At 39.8% G+C, this 24,665-nt stretch overlaps 1 protein-coding gene across 1 annotated transcript in view; it reads right to left on the reverse strand.

Moving 5' to 3' along the window:
• Positions 1-95: 95 nt before the first annotated feature.
• LOC125751370 (lysine-specific demethylase RSBN1L-like) overlaps positions 96-24,665 on the reverse strand; it is a 32,811-nt gene continuing 8,241 nt past the window's right edge. The window contains exons 3-8 of the mRNA XM_049030080.1: positions 20,925-21,535; positions 3,044-3,181; positions 2,414-2,556; positions 1,883-2,050; positions 1,431-1,539; positions 96-1,172 (exon numbers count right to left, since the gene is read on the reverse strand). Of these exons, the coding sequence (XP_048886037.1) occupies positions 642-1,172; positions 1,431-1,539; positions 1,883-2,050; positions 2,414-2,556; positions 3,044-3,181; positions 20,925-21,535 (1,700 nt within the window). The 3' untranslated portion in view covers positions 96-641. The remainder of the gene's footprint in view (positions 1,173-1,430; positions 1,540-1,882; positions 2,051-2,413; positions 2,557-3,043; positions 3,182-20,924; positions 21,536-24,665) is intronic.

The raw sequence follows: 24,665 nt of genomic DNA on the forward strand, positions 1-24,665 counted from the left end.
GAAAGCTTCACAAAACCTTTGAAATGGATGCAGGAAAATCCTCTTTTGTAAACATGTACACAGAAGTCGGGCGGCACTGCACTGAACACCACCAACCCAGTAAAGCGAACCTTTATTATGAGGCTCCCATTGATGTAGAAATCACACTACAAGTTTTGTCTTTTTGTTTTTTAAAAAGTTATTTACACTACAGTGCTGACATTTAAAATGAGAACAAAAAATATAAATAAGCTCTATGGAAAAAGGCTGTAGTCATTAAAAGAATTCTGTCTCTTACAAAAAATATACTGTATGTGTTCATGTCAGCTCTAGTCTATGTATAATCTCCAACTTAAAAATATATTATCTGAGGACCGGTTGATTTCCATCCTGGTATGTAACAGTGTGGCTGGCCCTTAGTGCTCGGAGCATTCACAGTTACAGACAGGCACTGAGGAATGTAAGAAGCTACATTTGCCGTGTATTCGTTCGACAGATAGGAGCACGGGCCGAACCTGTGCCCTGTGGGGGGGTTCACATGGTCCATACGGCATTTTCATACCTCGGGGTTTTCTGTGTGGTTTTCTTGTCTGTTTGTTCTTTTCTGATTGTTAAAACAAAACAGTGAGGGAAATTAGCGATTTAAAAATGCTATGTACAAATCAGTATAAAAAGTCTTTCGGCTGCTCGTGCAGCGGATGTTTGGGGAGGCGGGACTCAGAAGGCTTTGGGTACAATGTGTCCTCAGGCGCCTCAGCGAGGGCCGGGGTGGGCCACGTCCTGCCCTCTGTAGGGCCTGTGGGAGGACAGTGCCAGTGGTACTGGTAGTGTGGTTCTGGCCTATTCTCGGGCCCCAAAGATGTCCGCGTTGGAAGCCCATCAGGAGCAAAGTCTATTGGCTCCGTTTTGACGCTGGGAAGCGGTTGCCTATCGTCTCTAGAGGACTCCTGCTTGGTGCTGGCTGCCTCAATCCCATCCTCGGCCCCTTCCGTCCCCTCTGTCTCAGCCTCCTGATGGTACTGTTTCAAGCGCACGTGCCAGGCCAGGCTGCAGACGGCTGACACAGTCTTGAACTGGTGCACCACATTGCGCGGGATGTAGTAGATGTCGTTGTCGTAGAGCTGGACGCGCGCATAGCGAATGCCTTCTCGCCGCAGCTGGTTTAGCTTGGCATCATCCACCCACTGCACACACTGCAGGAGACAGGGAGACAGTTTTGGCAAAAGTCATATATATACACAAACACACAGAGTTTTTTTTTTTTTTATCGCAGGGTGGTTGAACATTACAATCCATCAGCATCATTTAGGATGTCTTCTGATGCACTCCTGTGTGGGAATACTGCAAACAAAGATTGCGGGACGTGGTTCATGGGACGTCTTCCTTTTGCTGCTCTTACAGGTACAGTTCTGGTTCTCGACCATCAGGTGGCAGCACAGAGCTGGGCTCACCTGTGACAGTGGAGGCTCATACAAGTCCAGCTGTAGCCTCTGCACCACATCCAGGAAATCCCCCGCATGGAAGCAGATCACGTCTTTGGTTATCCGAGGGGTGTCCACACTGTGTAGGGCAAGCAAAGTACACAAAATAGTTGCTTTCCTCATGCATTTTCATGAAATACCACACTTGCACTTTACATAGAAAGACTTTACACTGACTGACCCTTGCAGCAAGTGGTAATTAATTATAAATTGAATTAAGTCATCCTTATACAAAAACAAGTGCAGATACAATAACTGTGTTATACCACTACTTGGCCCAGATGCTAATAAGTGGTGCTGAGATTTGCAAGTAATAGAGAGAGTTGGATGCATGGAGCATTTCTATATGACATCACTTGGATGTGCAAACAAACACAAATTAATTTGCACAGGTTAGGCGTGTGCATGAGCTGCAGACCCACCTCTCCCCGCAGCACACAGCCTTCAGCATGCCTACAGCTGCAGTCGTTCGTCGATCGAACCCCTGGCCGATGTGGTCAGCGTGAGCCCGTGTTCGGTCTTCAAAGAGCATCTCACGTGGCTCACTGGCCCGAGGTAGGTACTGGAGGTTCTTTATTTCATTGGTCGACCTGAGGAGCAGCGATATACTTCACACAAGCTGCCACTGAACCTTTGGGGGAGGGGGGATAGCTTAACAGAGGTTAGTGCTACTGGTTAAAATGTGAGTTCAAAGATCCCCACAGTTAGGAAGTGTGCCATCAGTTTCTAACTGATTCCAAAAAGCATTACAGTACCTACACCCAACTAGGCCCTTAAGCTGACCATTAAGAGGAGAGACCACACCTTGCGTCTTTTGACAATGTGTTAAATTCCAGCATCCTCCCTTACTTGAAATTAGGGCCATCAGTGTGTTTAATGGAAAATGACAGATGTTTACCTAAAAATGGTTTCAGTGCCCATCACTCAGAAGATAACTGGGACCTGTTTCTTACCTTTTCCTCTTGAAAGGGGACTTTGGCATGTCGGCCACGGGGATCATTTGCTCTCCCGGGCGCACCCACATGATGGGGCCGTCGTCGCTATCCGTGGGGCTGTGCAGCTTCAGGCTGGATAAACTGCCCCAAGGCAGTGTGAGCTGGACACATGGTAGGAAGGGGTCAGTGTCAGTCAATGCCAAGTGTTACTGCATTCATTGACAAACCAGGGGTTAGGGTCTGTACACAAACATATAAGCAAAATAGTTTTTTATACACGGGAGGTCATCCTAGAGTTCTGCTTCTTTCTGTCTGACAAGGTGGCTGCATTTCGAGTTATAGCAGTTATAAACTGTTTTGCCTGTTTTATTTCTGTCATCGGTGGAGGTGTTACGTCAAACTTTTGCGCGTTTATATTTTTGGCAGTCACTTGAGTCACACAGATTTTGCAACTTGGGGGACCGACCTCATTACATTCCAGCGCAAGTAAGTTCCAACGTAAAATATTCACCCAAGAACAGCTGCTATCCAAGTCTGGCATATGTGATTCCAGTAGAGACTCATTTGCTTCCACAGCACAGTACTGGCTTCTTGCTCATCTAGAAGCATTATCCAAAACTGACTTAACCCCCTGCTGTAGGGACTTACTTTTAAGAAGGGCGATTCCTCGAGCATGTTAAGGAACTCTGGGAAGAAATCACCTGCCTCTTCATCCACAGCACCCACCAGGCTGATCTGCCGCATGGCACCAGCTCGGTATGTCCCATGGGAGTAGGTCCTCTTCACCTGGAAGGAGTCAAAACTGTCAAGTGAATGCTATCATTTCCCTGATGATGTGAGGCCCACGCCATTAAAACACTGTGGAAGCTTTAACACTACTGTTAAAGTTCCTTGTTCCACCCTAACAACTAGCTTGGATGCCCTTAGATACAAGTACTCCCAAAAATAAATCTCTCCCTTACAGCCTGCTGGGTTCCCCCAAAAACTGTGGGGAACCTCAGATTCGTCCCAATATTTCCAAGATTGCACCAACTGTGCCACTGCTGACCATAATCGAAGTCAACTCCTTGTCAAATCCACACAAGGTAATTGATTAATTGATGGCATAAACCTTGCAGTCATACCATCTAACATTGTCAGCTCCTCCCGATCTTCAGATAAAAAGACGTGTAAGAAATCCTTGCTTCGGTGTTCAGATATAACTTATCAGCCACAACTGCCAGAAGAAACATACCTGATTTATTCCATCATAGTATGTCATCATAGCTGTAGAGTCTATTAGTACCACGTCAATTGAAATGTTACCCTTGACAAAGTTCTTGCATCCTAACAGTCCTATTACACACTGCTTATAAGAGCGTCTTAAGGGCAAAATACTGTCGCACAGGAAGACCACACGGGCCACATCTAAGGAAGCCAAACAACCAAATTCCTATGCGTTTTAGGTTTTCCACAGCAAAACAGTTATAATCCTTTTATATCCAAAGTCACCAACTATTATTTCCATTTTCCTAAATAATCCATCCATCCATCCATCCATCCATCCATCCATCCATCTTAGGCAGAAGGAAGGGAACAACCCAGGATGGGGCGCCAACTCAACGCAGTTCCTAAATAATATTTAACACATTTACTTTTCTGTGGTATTACGGTGAAAAGCGTGATTTCAAGTTCTAATAATACTGCTTATAAAATATGAAATATAAATGAAGGTGTTGTAGAAAGCAGCTTGTTTAGACAGCAGCCATGCTGGCTTGTCAACATTACTCTTAAAAAACACATATCAATTTCATCTCTATTTTGAGCCGCTCCGTAAACAGGATTTTTTTGTATGATACTTTAAAGAGAACTATCCATTTTTATTTTGTTCCTTTCAGGATATGCTACAGCTTAACCCATATATTTCAAAATATTTATCTTTAGTGCACTTTAAAGTGTTCAGTAGCACTTAACATTTTGTTGGGGGAACAGTGAAAACGGTGAAAGAACGCCAGTGTTGCAGTTCCAGGGTTACGATCACAAAAGGCACAGAATCGGGACACATATATACATTTATATACATGTACATATATATGCCCTCTGTAGGGCCTTTTATATATATATAAAATACTGGCACACTTCATTAGTACAGCCCTACATTCGTTGGGACGCAGAGCAAAAGCACAGTGCTGTGCTGCCAAATAACAGCATGATGTTCTGTCAGGCTTATCCAATGACTGATTAGCTCATTGGTCACCAGGCTGCTCATTTCTGGACCAGCATATTCCCATTTTCTCAGTCAGGAAAAAAGGCAGAAAAAGGAGGAATGCTTTGGTGGCTCAAAATAAAACCATCACATTTTACAATACTCCAATATTCCAAAACACTAAAAGCAAAGTGGCAGCATTAGATTTATGACGTCAAAGAAAACCTAGTTACTGTGATTGCCTGGTGATATTTATACTGCGGCTTTGCTGGATGCATTGTGCTATTGCAGTAGGGCTTTGTATATGAACAGCACAGCCTGCAGTTTCCTTCAGATTGAAGACTCGTAAACAATGAGGCCGGAAAGCAAGAGTAAAGTCCTGAGATTAAGAAACACAGGAAAAAAACTACTACATACTCATACGTTTCTAACCCTGCCACCATGATATTCATAATAAGCAGCAAAACCATCTTGCAATAAATGCTATGCTGCCCCCACTGCTCACTATACTGTGCATTTATTTTCACATAATTAAACATTTCTATCAATTCAAAAAGCTTTAGAGTTCTACTGTGCAATATAAGAAGCTCTGAAAGATTTCAATTAAATACCATCATCAGAAAGTGTCGCTGGTAGGCAATTAAAAGAATGGTGTTTGGGGGAATCGCTATGCATGTAGCTACCTTCTTTAAATGACAATGTCTTTTTTAATCCTACCTTAATTTGTATTACAATGCAATAAAAATTCAGTCCATTGTACCAATTTCAAACCTTATCTCACCGCTTCCTTCCAGCTGAGCTTATATAAATATTGCATGAAATGCTAAGAATTTCAGCAATCAGTGTTTACCAGATGAAACCAAACTGTTGCCTGAAGTCATTTTACTGTGTTAACCTGTTAGATAATTGTAATGAAAAATAATTGCAGCTATTTAATTTTCCTCCTTTTAATAATGATTTCCAAAGCAGCAGCACTTTGAGTTTAGATACATGAAAAGATTGCAAAGAAATTGCCAATATATTTAATTTCCCAAATAAAAAAATATATCTTTTTAGCAGGATTATAAGCTTTTTGGTGGTTGGTCATTGATGCATGATTCCATTCGGAATACACAATATGTGTTGGAGGTGGTGGGCAAAGAATGAATATTTACTGCTGAGTAGGGCTAGAAAATATGACGACGACATCTGTAATTGATGACAGCAGACAAGCAAGCAGGTCAATATCTGACATTAACAGCTCGGCGATTATTATCTTTGTTGTAGAAGTAGGCTTAGGATATAGACAAAGCGAAGTAACAGAATGATTTTTGATTTGACCATCATTTCAGCCTTCTAGCCCCAAGTTTCCTGCATTTTTTTAAAGAAAGCATTGGCTTTTATAGTGCAGTGTTTCACAATGATTGCCCATTGCAGTAATACTGTGTTCACTATTCTTATACGTTTGGAAATTCAATTACATCACTTAAATTTCTATCTTCCAATCAGCAGCCAGAATGTGTACCAATTTCGAGCTTCCCAACATATGTGAATGGTCAAACAAGACAGGTGCCTACCAGTCAATTCCCGTTCAAGATAAGGAAATTGCTGAAAGATAATCTAGCTTCGAATCCCTTCTATGCAGCTCCTTTCATTAATAGGAGAGAGCGGCCATCACAGACTATAACCTAAACTTTAGAGAGAGAAATATAATTATAAAGAACCATTAACCATTTGTAAATGGCTTTTAATTAGTTTTGTGGTGGGCAGACCATTGGGTACCATGAAATAAAATTCAGCGGCCTGTATTTATTCTTGAAAATATAAATCTTGTCACATATTTTCAGACATTTCCAAACCCCCCTAAGAAGACATAGGAGGAGGAAAAGTATATTAATACTTTATATTAATGGAACAAACAAACAAGTTCTTTTGAGAGGTCTTGAAAAACGTTTGATTTAAGCAAGAGATTATGGAGGACAATGTGTACTATTTATTTTTCAGATAATGTATTTTTTATAAAGTATTTATTAATAATTACAGGGCAGGTGGATTGATCCTTCCATTTCCCAAGCATTGGGGCCCCTTCCCCTTTCCCCTCATTATAAATCGCCCAGCCTGTTAATGTTACTATAGGAAGCAGGACAGGAACTACTAACACCCAACTACCAGAATCGATTCTCAAAATGAAAATATTCATATGGAAAGAACTGATATTTCAGAATCGATCTGCACATCTGTAACCCAAAAATTTCTTGAAGCACAAATACCAGGAAGGTAATCCAGAGAGCAAGTTCAGATTTAAGCCTCAACTCTGACACAGCAGAAAAGTTACATTTATATTCAAAATTTAGTAATACATCTTAACAAATGCAAACACCACCCCTTGGTTTTCCAGATTTCATTATGGGCAAATTTTAATTAGCATTTGAATGTTCACGTATGAGCTTCACATTCAATTGCTGTCATTTACATACTCTAACTAGTGATGAATGGACCCGATATAGTGATTAATAAATACAAAGACTGATTTTTTATTATTATTTTTTTTTTTACATTTTAAATAGGAACACCTAAATAATTATAGGGATAAGATATCAAAAAGTGACTACTGATCCTGAGTGCTTCTTGATAATATCATTTAACTGATATTTTAAAAATAAATGTAGATACGTTTTTCATGCATCGGCCAGCACCACTGCAGAATACATTTCCTTAGGCTGGCTTTTATCCTAACATTGAAAGTCAAGCGTGTCCTTTCCTACAGTGTTATGTTAAATGCTCCGCCCACACGTGGACGTTGCATGAGCACAACACACATGCTTCTGCTGCAAGCACCACAACCATTTCACAAATGCAGACAAAAGACAAACCTCCTCAAAGGCATGCTACAGCCACAGACATTCCAGCAAAGAAGAGGGGCTACGCTCACGGGGAGATTCCAGACACGCCCTCCATACTGGTGGCCTCATCTTTATAATCGGCCATTTTCCGGCAGAAGGAAGGTGAAATTGCAGCACTCCCCACCCCTGTGAGAAACCAGAGCTGCCGCTGGTAAATGGTCAGACTTCACCCATGTGTGTCAGATTAATCCCCCCCCCCCCCCTTTCTTTTTTGGAGTGTCGGCACTGAACACACAACACATGTAGCTCCACACTTTATTTAAGACCTAGTAAACTTACACTAGCACAAATACAAAAATGAATGAATGTGAGCTATTCTTTATTGAGTGGAGGACCAGAGATGAGCTGGGAAAAGGAATTCAGTCAGGAGAACAGCCCCTGTGTTCAAACTCCAGTCGCACACGAAAGGTCAGACTACTGTGTTGCACTGCAGCGATCCCTACTGCTAATCTGCCAGCTGACTCAGACGCAGGAACCTGCGGTGTCACTCAAGGCCTGGCACAGTTCATAGTTCACGCAGACAGCAGTTACTTGTGGTCACTGATATAATTAGCACTCCATCTAGAATTCAGGGAGGCACCTTTGGTTTGCTGAGTGAACATCCACAGCTGAGTGCTAAAAAAATAAAATAAAAAATAATAATAATAATAAAAAAAAAAAATAAAAAAAAAATAAAAACTTTAAAAATCTTCCCCAGTAAGCTTGCAGATGAAGCAACTTGTTTCATTTTCTTTTCGATTTTTGTGCTGCTGTGGCAGGCAGTTCTGCACATCTGCAGGACCCCTTCCGAAGCAGGCAAGATTTTTAGGGGAGTCTTTGTCCTTCAACACAGGAAAAAAAAAACGTTCTGAGGTCACCAATTTCAGCTGTTCTTTAAATCACGTTTGCTTGACAGTTTTTGAAGTTGTTCGTTTCATCCGTGTCTTGGGAATGAAACAGCCAATTTATGGGAAGGTTGCAAGTTTTATAGCTTTTATTTTTACAAGGACTTTACAGTTTAATTGAAAACACCAGACATACCACACGAAATCAGTTTCTCTCTTGAACTCCCAAGGTCAAAATGAAATACCACTAATAAATACTACCATAAAGTTGAAATACAAACGTTAAAAAAAGGATGTAGCATTTCATGTGATTAACCGCATACTGACACTGTATGTAAAGTGTCTAAGACTGAAGGGTGCATGTATAACCTTGGCCTGCTAGCCACTGAACACCATGCAAGATGCATTTTGTATAGGCACAGGAATCTGTTGAACTCACTTTACCGTGACAACCATAACTGTGTTAAACCTGTGTGTATGAGGACACTGTGCAGGTCCAACAATATTTAAGTGCATGTGCTGAATGTAAACACAAGTGCAGGGCTCTCACAGACAGGATACTTTTGCTTTTGCATTCACTGTGTATATATTTCCTTTTCAAAGTGTCCCCACCAAGTGCTGCCCTCTCCAAGCCCCCAGCCATCCATAGGCCAGCCTCAAGGGAAACGGTCTGTGTGCCTATCATCCTGGCCCAGAGCCGTTCATCAGCCCCCCTCCTGTTCTATTGCCCTGAGGTGCAGGGCAGCCTGCAAAACAGATGCCCAGATGATACGCCTCCTTTCCTCAGTGTGGCCAGCTGCCAATGCTGCAAATTAAACCCCGGAGAGGTTTGGTTAAGTCCCATGATAAGCATAGTAGGCAGCTGGGAAGGGACAAGCTAATCACTCCAATAAGCAGCACTGCATACCCTCTGCTCAAAATTGGCCACTCTGCTCACAGCTTCAATTCTGTTGCAACACACAGGTATGCAGAAGTGCTGTCATCTAGAGGTTAGTGTTGGAGTCTGGAAATGGCCAACAATACACAGTAAGTACGAACAGCAAGGTTAATGTTGAAACAGGCAAAAGGACTATGATGATGACAACTTGACAAAAGTGATGGAAACAATATTAGGAGAGCAAAAGCATAACATGGTGCTTCCTGTTGTTATGGTGTCTAGCGGTGGGTAATATGACCGAAATGTTATGTCACAATTTTTTTGGTTCAAATCACGATGCACAATATAGACCTTTTCTTGTAATGCATGGAGTAATGTTGATTAACCATTTTAAAAAGATCAAATAGTTTTTAGTTGAAGATCTGGCCACTAAATTTAGATCCACTGAGACAGATAATTGACAAAGAAATGAGACACAACGACAGCGCTGAGATGTCATGCGGGCTGAAATTGCTTTGTTTCATATCGATCTGTTTTTGTTATAGTACAGTTGCAGCCTCCCCACAGGCAGGCATCGAGTTATAGGTGCTTGCTAGTCTGTTTGGTTGTTATAAAAATTGTGTTCAGTAGCGCAGTTGTAACTGGCCATTCACTGGGAGCTCAGCTTAGCTGCACTTATGCTTAGAGAACTCCTTCAAATCATGCATGTTTGTAATGTGCTTCTTGCCTTACATTTGCTTTGCATACGTCTCTTTGGACAAAAGCCCCTGCTAAATAAACACAATTTTTATGACACCTACAAAAAGTGCACCGTGAATAGAACTGTAACTGGTTACAATAAAATACCGCCCTATTGCCCATCATTGATGGGGCCACTCCAAAGTGTAAGGAGTGAATTTTGCATGAAGCCCAGAATGCAAGGTGCCCCGTCCCCCATTGTCAAAATTCATTGAGAATTTCATTGGTGTAGCTGTTTGAAAACATAACATGTACAATACCAAACAGACGCCAACAGAAGTTTCTTTTTTTAAAAGAAAAGGACAGACGAGCTGGAAAAAGTAAACTGCACCAAAAATCTTAAGAAAACCCTGAGATTCTAAATGTATTTACTGATTAAAAACATAACTTCAGTATCAGAGGCTTTCAGGTAATGAAGCAATTTATAACCATCCAAGCTTTCAAATGCCTCACTGTAATGACACATTTCTGGCAGATATCAGTCAGCAACGGCAAAGCCAAAACTACTACTGCTTTTAAAATTCATATTAAGCTTCTGTAATTTACCCAAACACACACAGTAGCTTCCTAGATTACAGTGGCCTGGCACATATTCCTGGATACAGTCTCCAAATGCATTAAGACAGGACAATTTTGACAATTTTCAGAGTACAGCAAGGGGGCTACTTCAACACTTTCCACTGCGGACTTTGCTAGAAGGAAAATGGCCCTTGCTGAACAAGAGGTGTGGGCTTAAGTTATGTACCACTGATGCACTGAGAACCTCACTATGTTTCCACTGGTTACCCAGAGACTGCAGAATGGGAATAAACAGACAGACCAATAGACACACAAAAACGGCAGCCGCAAGCCTATTTTACAACTTGGTCCAAAGATCTAGCAAAGTCTGTAAAGTGGTTTGTACCAACTGAAGAATTCAAGATTCCCAGCTACAGAAAAGCCACAGAAGCTGTCAGTAGGGGCACAGAAGCAGAAGGACCTCCCCCACTTCCCTTTACTCAATGGTGTCACTGCAGAAAGCAGCAAAGACAAGAAAAATGCCTAGACCTTATTCAAAAAGTTAAATTATTCTTTTAGCTCTACGGGAGAGTTGTTAAAAAAACATATACAAGGCACATCTGTCTAAGAGGAGGAATGAAATAACAGGACTGACTTGTGGGGTATTTTATATAAATGGTACTCAAGACCTTATAGACTGAAAATTACCACTGCAGCAAACCAATAATGCTGCTGACATTTTTAAAATGACTGATTAGAGCTCTGACTAGGGCTGTGGTGGTGAAAGAATGTCCCTGCAGTGAACTGAGAGTGGTTCAATATCGTGATATGCGGTATTATTGCCTTTTTTGCACTCTCTTTGCAAATTACTTAATTTATATAAACAAATGCTATATGAATAAGTTTTATTGTCAAGCTATTATTAGGTATATTGTTTGTTTGTAAATATCAGTGTTCGAGGGCCTATGAGATTCCAGAAGTTGGTCATAAATGTAAAAAAAAATTATAATAATAATCCAATGTTATTGCAAAATAAAAAAGTCCGAAAGTGATTACATTATGAAAAAAATAAATGTATCATTCTTAAATCATTTTCTGATCATAAGGTCAATAAACATTTGTTTTTTTTATAATATTTCAGTATAGACACCAGTCGAAATGTGCACTTCTAGTTTGTTTACATAAATAACAAGGCACCACTCAATGTATGCTGACATCGGTGTTGGTACCTCTAAGGGTTCGACTCTGTATGCACAAGAATCACAGCTTTCAACGCCAGCCAAAATGAAGCGATCTAGCCAAGATTATCATCGAGCGCTATCAATGGTTATATCTTTGAAATTATTATGCTAGGCTACACAACATGCTTTTAATGCCAAAACAAACCACAGAATCATTTTGGGCAGAAATTAAACATGTTTAGAAAGGCATAGTTTTTTTGGGTTTGCCCAATTTAGCCCATGGTCCTTGAGTAGTAAGTACTGGTTATATGGAGAAATCTTAGCAGCCACCATGCATACAGTTGGCAAGATAAATTACACACTTAAATTCATAATGAAAATGAGTTAACATTCAATACACACACACTGAAGTGGAAAGCAAGACGGGCACAGCCTCATGAAAAACAAGGGGAAAAAACAAACAAACACGAACATTGCATTTGCTTGCCATCCCCTCTGGTTAGCTTGTTAATATCGTGATATTGCAATATTGAGGTTATCCTGACAGCCCTACCTCCAACTGCTATGAGTAACATGTGACCATGCGCAGGAGTGTACCCAAAATTACACCTTCACACAAGACGTAAGGTCCTCTGCTATACCAAGGGGGAGATTAATAGTCCCTGAAACAAAACGGATTTAGTGGGGGGGAGAGAAGCACACACTAATGCAGGATGGGTGGGTAGCATGGCAGTGTGTGGCTTTGTGGGTGGTCCTGACTGGAAGGTTGCTGGTCGGCAGTGTTATATCCCTGTTGGGCTATTGAAGGTTGTTAAACCCCAAATTAGTACTGGCTGACCATGATTTTTCACTTCATGCATCTGATACACAAATGAATGCATATTCAGACAAACTGTCTCTCTGCAACAGTGGGTGTGACAGAATTAGAGGGAAGAAGCTCTAGCACAGATGACACACACATATACACACACAGAAGATAACCCCGTCATAGGTCAGGTGATCTAGGCAGTCTACTGAACTGATCCAGCAGATACAGCCACCAAAAACAGACCTCTATTTTAAGTCACGGACACAAGTTTTAAGAAGATAGCAGTTAATAAACAATTAATGCAAAAAAAACCTCACAAAAGCATTTATACCTCAGATGCTATCAAGGGCAGTCTGTTTTCTTTGCCATCTGGTAAAATTAATAATTCATCCCATAACTGCTTCCAGATTATGCTTCAAAGTACACAGACCAGACAGTCTTAAATCAAACCAAGATGACCCAACAAATACACAAGCAACTTTAAGAAAAACCCACATTTGAAAGATGCCAAACGGAAGAAATACAATCCAATACAAATACAATACGATAGAGGAGGCACCATTTACGAGCATGGGAGAACTAACAGTGCCAAATGTTTGAGGTGAGCAATAGCTGGAATTAAAAGTACAATTAAGAGTGGTGATGTTCTGTGTACTGTTCGCTGTTTATTCTGGCACATGCAGCTTGGCTTTATCAGCTTGTCACTTATCCCTCCAAATTGAATTATTCATTTTAGGGGTTGGTTGGATGCTCTAGGTATCTTTTTCACAGCACTGGTTTCTTCTTAGTAGGGCGCAGGGATCAATATCAGCAAGCATCCTTGCAGAGCTATTCTGTAGTCTGAGTACAGCAAAGAAGGCCTGCCATCCAACACTGCTCATGCCTAGGAAAAACTTCCTATTCCTCCAGGACATTCAGTTACAGAATAATTACAGACACTGAATGGATTCGGGGAAGAAACACAACATGGTGTCGAGTATAGCTTTCTTCATTCAGTTCAGTTTCGGTATCATTTTCAGGAAGGTAATGATAGAGAGATAGGCTAAATTTGGGATCTCTTTGCATGATTTAGAAGATTTATATTTAGCTAAATCCAAAGGTAAAATTACAAGTCTGCTCTCTGCACCATTAATTTAGATTAGATAGAGCAAAACTCAAAAGGTACAGAATCTAGAGACATGGAAAGTATCGCGGCAATACTGCAGTGTAGCCCCTCCCCAGCTAGGTCAATTTTATTGCCAAGATTTCAAAATACCAGAATACCATTGCTTTTGAAATGCCATCAAAATACTGTTTAGTGCTGTATTATTATGTCTATGAAAAACTGGATACCATCCAAACCTAGACTGTACATGGAAAAAATAAACAACTGATTTTGAACAACTCCAGGTTATACGAATTGTAGAATTACATATTCCAGTATGATTCATCCGCTGAAAAATTACATTTAGACTGCTACATGTTAAAAGGATAGTACATTGTTATTCATTCCAATAATACATAGACACACACATCTCCAAAGACACACTGAAATGTATGGCAAATTCATTTACATGCACCACTTCAAAGCCACTGTTCCACTTGCTCCAGTCCCCATTTCAGAATTAAAGCCAGATTAAATGGCGGCTCTCCCTTGAAGGGGGTCTTGTGTTGAGTTAATCACACTCGTTGAGCTTTGATTGTTCAGTATATTCCAGAATGTGCAAACGAGTGCAAACAGCTGGTTGCCAAGGAAATGGCAGCTTTCCTCCCAATCCCACCCTACCCCAATGGCCCTGTGAACATCCCACCCAGAGAAAACATGTAAAAGTACTTTGAGTTAAACAGAAATAGGACCAAAAAATGACCATAAATTTTAGAAAGGCACTGATCCGATATTCAGATCGGTATCGGCAGCAATCCAAACCTATTTGGCGGATCAGGTATCAGCCAGATGTGAACGATTCACATCCTTTGCTTACTTAAGTTTTTAGCCATGTCTAAAAAGTTATATTCAACACGAAATGGGAGCTGTTCGCACAGTCGCACTACAGCTCTTTCCCATTTTAGATGTGTTTTCTGCGGCATTCAAGCTGAACGCTAACACTACCACTCAGTTTTTCTGCTAATCAGTGGGTGTGGGTGCAGTGATTTCCACCTGCTGACATGAGCATACTCTTTGCAGTACGAGGAGCGAAAGAACATCAGATAAGAGAGTGATGATCTAGAAGTATTTTACATTTTTTACACCAACTAGTAGATGTGCAAAATTTGCAATCTTTGGAAAAAGTTTTGAAAGGTGGAGTAACATTTAGTGGAAAATCCCACTCGATGAAGTGCATGCAACTGGCCAAGACAATGCAAGTAATATGAAAAAAAAGCAATGGATAATTTGGGAGTCACCAGCTTGGGCTCTTTTGCACACTCGCTACAGCTTGTGATACAGTGTTATCACTAAGTGTTAGTGATGCTGTTGTCTGTTGTTGTATTGAAATCAGACAAATGTGAATCGGCCCATTCCTAATAAATTAATTGGCAACAGGGGAAAACCTGTTAAGAAACACTGATAAGGTCAACTTAAACATTTATGATAAGAAATGGAATACAATACAATAGACAAAATTTCCTTTGGGATCAATTGACTGTCCATCTGCCTGTCTGTGTACATATGCTGAGATGTGATGCTTTTTTAATTACAAATGCATGACTCTTCCAGTCTGGGACTGTTAAGTTTGCCTGAGTGATTGACTGGGAATTAAAATATTGCAATATACACCACCAACGATTTACTAATTTTGCTCTTGTTTGATTTCAAGAGTTCATACTATTGACTTGTTTTAACTTATAAATTTACTTGTAATTTATTACTCTCTGAGCTAGTTTAACTCATCCTCAGACAGATCATCCATTTGGGGTGCAATGGTGTCCAAATCACATCAGGTAACAACCAGTGTCCCCAAAGGATCTATCCTTGCTCCCCGCTTCTTCTCCCTTCACATTGTCCCTGTAGGTCTAATCATGCAACCACACAGCTTCCCCAACCTTACTACACTGATGCCATCCAGCAATACTAGGGCTGCACAATATGTTTGTTTTTCTGAGTATACAGCTCAGCTTCTAGTCCAGACATTTGTTAACTTGCAACTAGACTACTGCAACTCTACTATCAGGTTTGCCAGCTTGTGATGTCAAAACCTTGTAAATGCAGCAACAAGTCTGGCGTTCAATCAGCATAAATGTTTTCATGTCACACCCCTTCCTGTCTCTCTTCACTGGCTTCCTATAGGCTCTTGCATGAAATTCAAGTCCTTGGTGCTGGCTTTCAGAGTCATTAATGGACAGGCATCCATCTCCATCAAGAAGCTCCTTTGTCCCATCTTGCCCTCTTCATTCACTAAACTAACATTGCTTGAAATTCATTTCACCACATGAAAAATGTCACTCTAGTAGGGTTGCAACGGTACCATGGTTTCACTGTATGCCACGGTATGAAAATTGATGGTTATCATTCCATGTACATTTGCACATCATCGGAATTGGAAGAAAAAATGCAACCATTCACTCATAAAATGCTGTCAGACTGTCATGTGAAATCTCTTCCAGCGTATCATAACTCAATTTGTTCCATTTGCCCAATTTCTACCTTGAATTTTATGGCAAACATATATTATCTACAATAACAGCAAAATAGCAATCGCTTTACGAGCAGTTTAGCAAGAACTGGTGCTAATGAATCCGCTGACTGAAAAAAAAAATCCATTCTCATTTTAATTTGATTTCAGAACTCATACCGGTCGTCCATTTCTAGGTTTTGGATCAACACTTATCTAAAAATTCATCCATTACCAGAAACACTTAATCCCAATTGGGGTCATGGGGGGGACCAAAGCCCATCCCAGGAACAAGAGGCAAGGCTGGGAATCAACCCTGGGCAGTCGGGCAGTCGGACACACACACACACACACACACACACACACACACACACACACACACACACACACACACACACACACACACACACACACAGACACACAGACACACAGACACACAGACACACAGACACACAGACGACACACAGACACACGGCCAATTTAGACTTACCAATCAACCAGCCCTGCATGCTTTTGGACCGTGGGAGGAAACTGGAGCCCCCGGCAGAAACCCACATGAACATGGGTAGAGCATGCAAACTCCATTACCTAAATATCCCATATCTGATATTCATCAACTTAAATTGCTGCTATCCAGCAACATGGTATTTTGGTATACATTGGTCCACTCTAAACTAAAAATATGAAGCTTGAGGTATTTTGCATTTGTTGCAGCCATTTTTATATCACTTCAAATCAGTGAGATCAGAAAAAAAAAAAAAAAAACATTTGAGCAAGTATTTACATCAATAAAACACGTTTACGAATGTTTTAAAAAGGCTTAGTAATTATGTAAAAATATTAATGTTCACCTTTATAGTATAACCAACATGTTTAATTACAGATGATTAATGTATATTTAGTTATGTTTTATGGATTATAACCATATATTTAGCTTGAGAAGAATTGTTTCATTGACATTTTGTTAGAGTAATAATGTATGCTTGGCTTGATAGTGATGTGATTTATTAGCTAATAAATAAAGATTGCTCTGTGCTCCTCGTTTTATGCCTCCTCATTTATTTTGTTCATATGGGAGATGTACAGCTGTCTACTTTATTTTCAAAAGGGACACTTTTTGCACATACTTCCATATAAAAAGAATGTTTCAAGTTTCAGCGATAATAAAGCATTTGCTCAACCAAAATAACCATTGTTTTCATTCCCTCAAGGCTCACTACAACTACTGCTACAACTACTGCTACAATATAGCATTTCCTGAGTTCATCATACTGTGACAATTGCAATCCTACATTCTACAGACATAATGGAAAGGTGGAACTACCAAACTACATCCAATCATCAAATTCCCCCTCCACCTTCAAAAAATACCAAGACCAATCTGTTCCAGAAATACTTCTACTAATACCACTGCATGTTTCCTGAATGTTCTTAATGTTGCACATTGCTACTAACTGAACTTATTCTTATAAGATACTTGCATTGTCTGGTTGTATTGGTTGTGTGGCTCTTGCTCCAGTAGTGCTTACACCTTTGCCAGGGCATTTACTAGCTCGGTCTAGCTGCATCTGTGCCTAGCAGACTCCTTGACAGCCATATGTTTGTAATGCGCTGTTTGTGTCACTTGTACATTGCATTGGACAAAAGTATCTGCTAAATAAATGTACTTTCTTTCGGTAGATTACTCAAACTGAAACTACTAATGACAATTTCATTTTCAATCACATTAAGTTTGATATCAGTTACTGAAATGATAGATTTAAGAAGCTAAGTTCCTGTGACAAATAATGAACAAAACCGTGAACTCTTGTGAGCACAACACAACAGAAAGAAAAGGCAAGTTAACCGTGACATTTTAAAGTCAGAGTCTATTCACCTCACATAATGCCAAAGAAGCATTCTTCATGGAATATTATATTACACTATATTTTTCATGCCTTTTTCCCTCCAAGGCAAAATGTATTCCAGTTCTTAATGAAATTCAGCATACTGCTATTGTATTTGTATATGAAAATTCTTGTATTTGCCAGGCCACCATGCTGTTTGTTAACACTGTTACGCTAGGTATTTATCAGCTTTCTTTGTGTAACAGTATAGGGATATCACATCTGAACTGTTGTCAGAAGAACTTAAGAATCATTCAAATCAAGCTATTTTACCGATGAAAACTGAATTTTGAAATCCATTAAGATAGCATTCCCTCTACAGGGGTATTCCACAGAGGTTAGGTTTCTATTATTAGGTAACATGATGCAGATGATTACAGACATCTGTCTGTATTAATAGGCAAACATCTACACCCAGAGATATGGCCTTGAACCATAAGCATCACAGGGAAAATCCAGCCCATCATAACTCCTCTATAATCCAGGCAACTATATAGGTTGTAACATGTCTACATCACAGTGCTTCAGATAGTAAACCAGGGAGCAGGTGACTCGTGAAACAAGTTCTTGTCATACCCTACACGTAACTACAGTGCCACAGCAGAAACGTGAAAGACTAGACCCATCTATTCACCTATTTACTGTAGCCACTTCAGGGTTGCAGTGGGTCTACAGCCTATCCCGGACATTATGCGGGCAAGATAGGAACCAATCCAAGATGGGGCGCCAACCCATCACAGGGTACTAGGGCAGCCATTAGCAACTATTTTTCTATGGATTAATCTATTGACTATTTCATCATTCAGTCGATTAATGTAGATTAATTTTTCTTCAGAAAATCAAAAATGACCATTTAAGTTAATAATATTTTGACAACAACAAACTGTATATAATTGCAGGGCTTAGTTACCTGCATAAATTCTGTGCATCCTTATGCTTATTAAAGTCGGTTAGCAGATCACATCACATGCCACTGTTTTGGTATACCCTGGAAGTGATAAGTACTGAAATCGCGATAAAGAAAGAGACAGCTCAGCAACCACATCTTTTAAAAGAGGATATGTAGTGGTTAAACTAGGTGGTATTATTTTTTGCATTTTAAAGCCTGTCACTTTATTTATCAAACAGTGTTCATTTTTCAGTTCACAAATTATTTTTCTTATTTTATGTCCGTTTTCATTTAAGTTTTAGTTTATGGTAATAACCCAGGTCTCAACAAGCCCATGCACACAAAACACATATACTGGCATTGGCAATCAATGTAGAATAAGCCCAGATTCCAGCCTAAACATTTTGTCAAACACTCATTCAACAGAACTTCTATAGTACCAGACAGCAGACAACTTCATGGCTTTAATAATGATTGTATATGTATTTAGTAGCTTCATGGGAAAAAAAGAAACTAAAAAGCTCTCCATATTAATTGTAATTTAATAAACATGAATATGTAACACTTAAAAGTGGTTTTCCTATTCTGGTGGTCCATCATTTAGAATAGCACCTGTGCGTTTTCTCCTCAGCTGCTGTGGTATCCCACTGAAACTTTGCAGTGTAGAAACCATCTTCCTGTTTTGTAATAATTTGAACTAATCCCATAACTAAGTAGTGATATTGAAGAAAAAAAATTGTTATAATGAAATGTCTTAAGGTTAATTTGATTTAAAAAAAAAACTGCATCAACATCACTGAGTAATCGCGGCGGCCCTACTGGGCACACTCACGCATATGGGGCAAGTTTGGTAACTGCAATTCATCTCAGCATTGTTTTGGATTGTGGGCAGAAAATGGACTACCCGGAGGAAACCAGGCGAAGAACAGGCAGAGTCATGGCAGACACTTGAACCCTGGCTACAGAAGTGTGACGCAACAATAACCACTGTGCCACCATGCTACCTTGCAGCTAGGCCTAACAGTTCACTTCATTGCACACAAGGAAAATGTCCAAAACAGACTTAAAGTTACAATTCAAATTTCCCAGGATGTTTATCAAACACTATTTAATAGGAATAACACCAGTCTGGTTGTAAACCATTCAGGACAAACTGCTACTGTATTATCACTTCATTTTCAGGGGGGTGCGGTGGGGGAATTAAGATATTTAATATTAAATCCTAGAATTACACTGTTTGAGATGGATGTTATACTTGGAATATAATATTAAAGGCTAGCTCAAGCAAACACACTTGGTATGGAGCAATTTCAGACAGATACTTCATCTGTACATCAGTAGCAGATTTTTAATACAGCATACCCTTTGATCATGTCTCTTTCAGCACCAGGCAGCCATCAATATATGGATAAAAACAAAACTGAATGAAATGGCTGACAAAAATTGCACTCTTGAACACTGCAAAAATGAAGATGTTATAGGGCTGGGCGATATCATATCGATTTTATATGGTGCATGGGCAATAATCACCAGGGCTTCAGATCAAAGGCAAAGCATTTGGCCGGACGCTAGCTTTTCGGTATTATATGGACATTTATTTACACCCGCAATATGTCAAGCAGATTAATAGTATGACTAAAATATCAATGAGGCATTTTATGACACGCAAATTCGGCATATCCTTATGTTTAATAAACGTGTCAGACTTTAAACTGCGACAAGTACCGCCACACCACTGACGTCTTATTTTGTTCATTCGCAAGATCTCATCTTTTAAAAGAAATCGTGGCTGCTGAGCTGTTCCTTTCTTCACTGACACTTCAGTGCTAAATCGCACTAAGGTATACCAAACATAGTAAACCAAAACAGCATGATTTGGTGAGCTGCGCTAACCAAATTGAATAAAAATTACTAAGTTTTGAGTGTCACACAGTGCATCTCATTAATATTTTAGCTGTACTACTAATCTGCATACCAAACATTGGGCGTAAATAAATGCCTGTATAATATCGAAAAGCTGGCGTCCAGCGAAACGCTTCGCCTTTGATTTGAAGCCCTGGTGAGTATTGCGCATGCGCCATATAAAATCGATATGATATTGGCCAGCACTAAGATGTTATGATTTGATTTTTGGCAGTAAAAAAAAAGTATGCACATTGAACAAAACCCACCTGAGCATGGAAGTTTGACATAGTGGTTGTCTCAATATCCTTCTTCCCTAGGATTTCCATCTTGACGGGTGAATTGGGAAACTTGAGGGAGAAGTACTCCAAGAAGTCTGGAAGATAAGAGGCAGCGCCATGCACAATGGACATGACGTAGTGCGCTGCACCATCCTTGTCCTCACTGAATGCCAGTGTGACAAACTCCTGGGCAAAGCGCTGCATCTCCATTGGGGAGAGTTGTGCCAGCTCACTGCTGTAAGCATGGACCACCAGTGCGCCACCATTGGGCTGTTGCTCCACATGCACCAGGCGACCAAACTCCATTCTTTCCGTCCCTGGTGGGCCTTTCTGAACGCCTGTGTGCTTCCAACACCTCTCATCCCTGGCCGACATGACACCAGCTGGGTGAAAAGGTGGAGTGGGTTTAAAATCTTCGCAGAGCTCAGCTGCCAGGCCTGGAAGGTCCAGGAGAGCACCAGAGCACACTGTCTGACAGGAGCGGCTGTACATCTTGGGTCGCTTTCGTTTTTCATCCTCTTTGTGTTTCTTTTTTTTTTTCTTCTTCACTTTTTTAATCTGCAACTCCTCCAGGTTTATTTTTGGTTTCTCTTTGTCTTCTGTAAAGGAAGAAGAAACACATTAAAACCATTAAAAGAAATATAACAAGCACCAGAAATGTTCTTCACCATACCAGATCCATATGAACACAACATGAAGCAGGAACCAAGCTAAGAGCAAGCAGCTTCAGATAATGCCCTTCAAAAGGCTCATGAACCCCATAGGTAAAACAGATGGATGTTATTGGGAAATGTTTAATTTTTCATGTCAGTATTACACTGCATAGTTACAACTAGGTTACACAAAACCAAATATGTCATCATACACTTCATTATTCATATTCTAAGAGGAAAAAATCTCTAAAGAAATTCAGATTGTAAGGAAAGAATCAGACAGAAAGCTAATAATTCAGAGGAAAATGATATTTCAACATACTGCTTAAAATCTTCAAAGAGTTACTTATATCTCCACTATCTTGCCATCATGCAGAACAGGACTGCTGCGATTAGTCGGTGTAGTCAATAACGCTAAAAATGCGTCAACATCAATATATAATATCAATATAAATTCACGTATGGTTTTTTTATTAAATAAAATTACCTTTATGATTTCTAAAACACTTCAATCCATGATAACAAATGTTTTCCTACTTTTTCATGGGAGGACAAATTATCACAGAAGGAAAAGGTGGTTATACACTGTGCAAAGTGATGACCGATCACGGTAGTACTAGCGATATGCATGAACAGAAGAGAGAACTAGATCGGCAGAAAAGGCAAAACCAGCGTCTTGCCTATTCATGTTTATTAAATGATTATTAGTATATGTAGATGTCCTTGTAGCTGCTAAATCCACTCATTATTAAAATCCATAAAGTTGTATGCCTGCTATATTAGAATCTCCATTTAATACATGATTGTGAAAATGTTTAGGCTAAAATCTTGGCTTATTCTACGTTGATTGATGGTGCCGGTGTAAAGGTTTGTGCACGCTGGGGTTGTTGGAACCAGTGCTGTTATCGTAAACTAAAACAGACATTAAATAAAAGAAAATAACAAATAAAAATGAAAACTTGCCTGCAAAAAGTACCGCCACACCACCATCTTTTTACCTTGCTTAAATCACAGTATTTCCTCCTATAAAAGATGTTGCGGCTGCTTTAATTGGTCGCTTCAGTACTTATCGCTTGTGTCGCAAATAGCGTGCTACACTAACTCAAATTTATTAAGCATGAAAAATTTAAACGCCAAATTTACACAGATTACCAACTTCTGTGCTTCATGACACGCATCGTATCAATATTTTTAGGCATACTGCTAATCTGCCTATAGAATTGTGGGAGAAAATAATGTTCATATAATGTCGAAAAGCTGGCATACATTATCTAAAGCCCAGGAACGGCATATAGTTTGTTGTCAAACTAAAATTACAGTCAAGTTGATTTTCAGGAGGAAAATTAATCATTTTATATTAAATCGACCAATCAACAAAATAGTCGATAGATTAATCTACAGAAATAGTCGTTAGTGGCAGCCCTATTGCAGAATGACCTGTTCAAAGAAGGTAAACTACATCCTTGATGACTAATTCTCTTTTATAGCCACGTGGATTGTATCTTCCCGTGACACAGAGAATTAGCAGCATGCTGCCTCTGCATCAGCCTCAAAGCCATATCCTGCAGTATAACAACAGTAAGCCCAATAAAAAGGAAACTATCCAGACTGAGTAATTAACCATCACCACAACAAAGCAGGGTCATTGCTGGCAAGGAAGTGCACTTTTAAGGCGCATTCCCTCTGCACCAAGTACGGTACTTTTGGTATGGTACTTTCGTTTTCACTTCTGGTGGAGTACCAGTACCAAAAGTTCCAGTACCAAAAGCACCAAACAAGCTAGGGTACTTCTTTGGTACTTTGGGGTGGGAGTTAAAATACTTTCTTTGTAGACTGGTTATGCAAATAGTCTGCCTCTGAAACACAATACAAAAGCTGCCTTGAAAGCAGTTGGAAAACAATTAAAAACAAAAAAAAAATAAAAATTTATGCAATCTGGTCGGAACAGATGCAGCAAAAGATCAGGATGGCATGATAAGTATTTTGTTTAATATACCAACACAGCACACATATAGCATGCAGTCCCCGCCATGTGATTTTGTTGTAATAAATATTGGGGTATTTATAAAACAAACAAAAAAATTAGTTCATAAATTTCTCACAAGCCCGTCTAGGAGTGATTTAAACAGCAAAGATCATGATTGCCTCACAGAAAACACGGAGCGCAAATGCAAAAGCAGTGGAGGTAAACTATAAACTGATTTTTAAACAGATACCAAATAAAAGGAATAATAATTAAAATTTCAAAGCTTGCCAAGTTGACAGAGTAAAATTTATGGAAAATTTAACCCCCTGCACTATAATATCCGTATACAGAATTGAAAGAAAGAAAAGGCCTGATCTTAATCTAGGTTCATAGCGATGTAAGAGCTGCATGTACATAACATGCAATGTTGGTATTAATATTGACCGGCCATATAATATACTAGTCATTTTTTGAATTCGGTACAAAATGCCCTGTCTCGCATTGTGATGCCATTCAGCGCCAGGACCAGTTTTTACGCCAGTGGAAAAACAACACCTTGTAGCACTGTACTTTTGGTACTTTCTAGGGCTGCCACGATTAGTCGGCGTAGGCGACGACTTCAACGCTGAAAATGCGGACAACGATATTTTAAATCCACACGATTTTTTTTTTTTACCTTAATGAAATTTTTAAACTTTGATTTCTAAAATGCTTCAAATCATTTTAACAGGCGTTTTCCTTTAACACTGCGTAATTATGGGAGTACTTCAAAACTGTCACAAAACAAAAAGTTGGTTTTACACTGTGCAAAGTGTAATGGCATCCCATGGTGCCACTAACGCTTTGCATGAGCACCTGAAGAGGAAACACGCAGTCGCTATTCTGGATGATGGCCGGATCACTAGGGGAGTCTATTCACACCACCACCATCTTTTTACCTTGTTTAAGCACAGTATCTCCTCTTTAAAAGATATTGTGGCTGCTGATCTGTCCCTTCCTTCATTGCGACTTCTGTGCTTACCGCTGATGTTGCATGTGGCGTGCTCCGCTATCCAAATTTATTAAGCATGAGGATACGCCAAATTAATACAGGTTACTAACTTTTGGACA

The sequence above is a fragment of the Brienomyrus brachyistius genome, chromosome 1, assembly GCF_023856365.1.
Source record: "Brienomyrus brachyistius isolate T26 chromosome 1, BBRACH_0.4, whole genome shotgun sequence".
NCBI lineage: Eukaryota > Metazoa > Chordata > Actinopteri > Osteoglossiformes > Mormyridae > Brienomyrus > Brienomyrus brachyistius.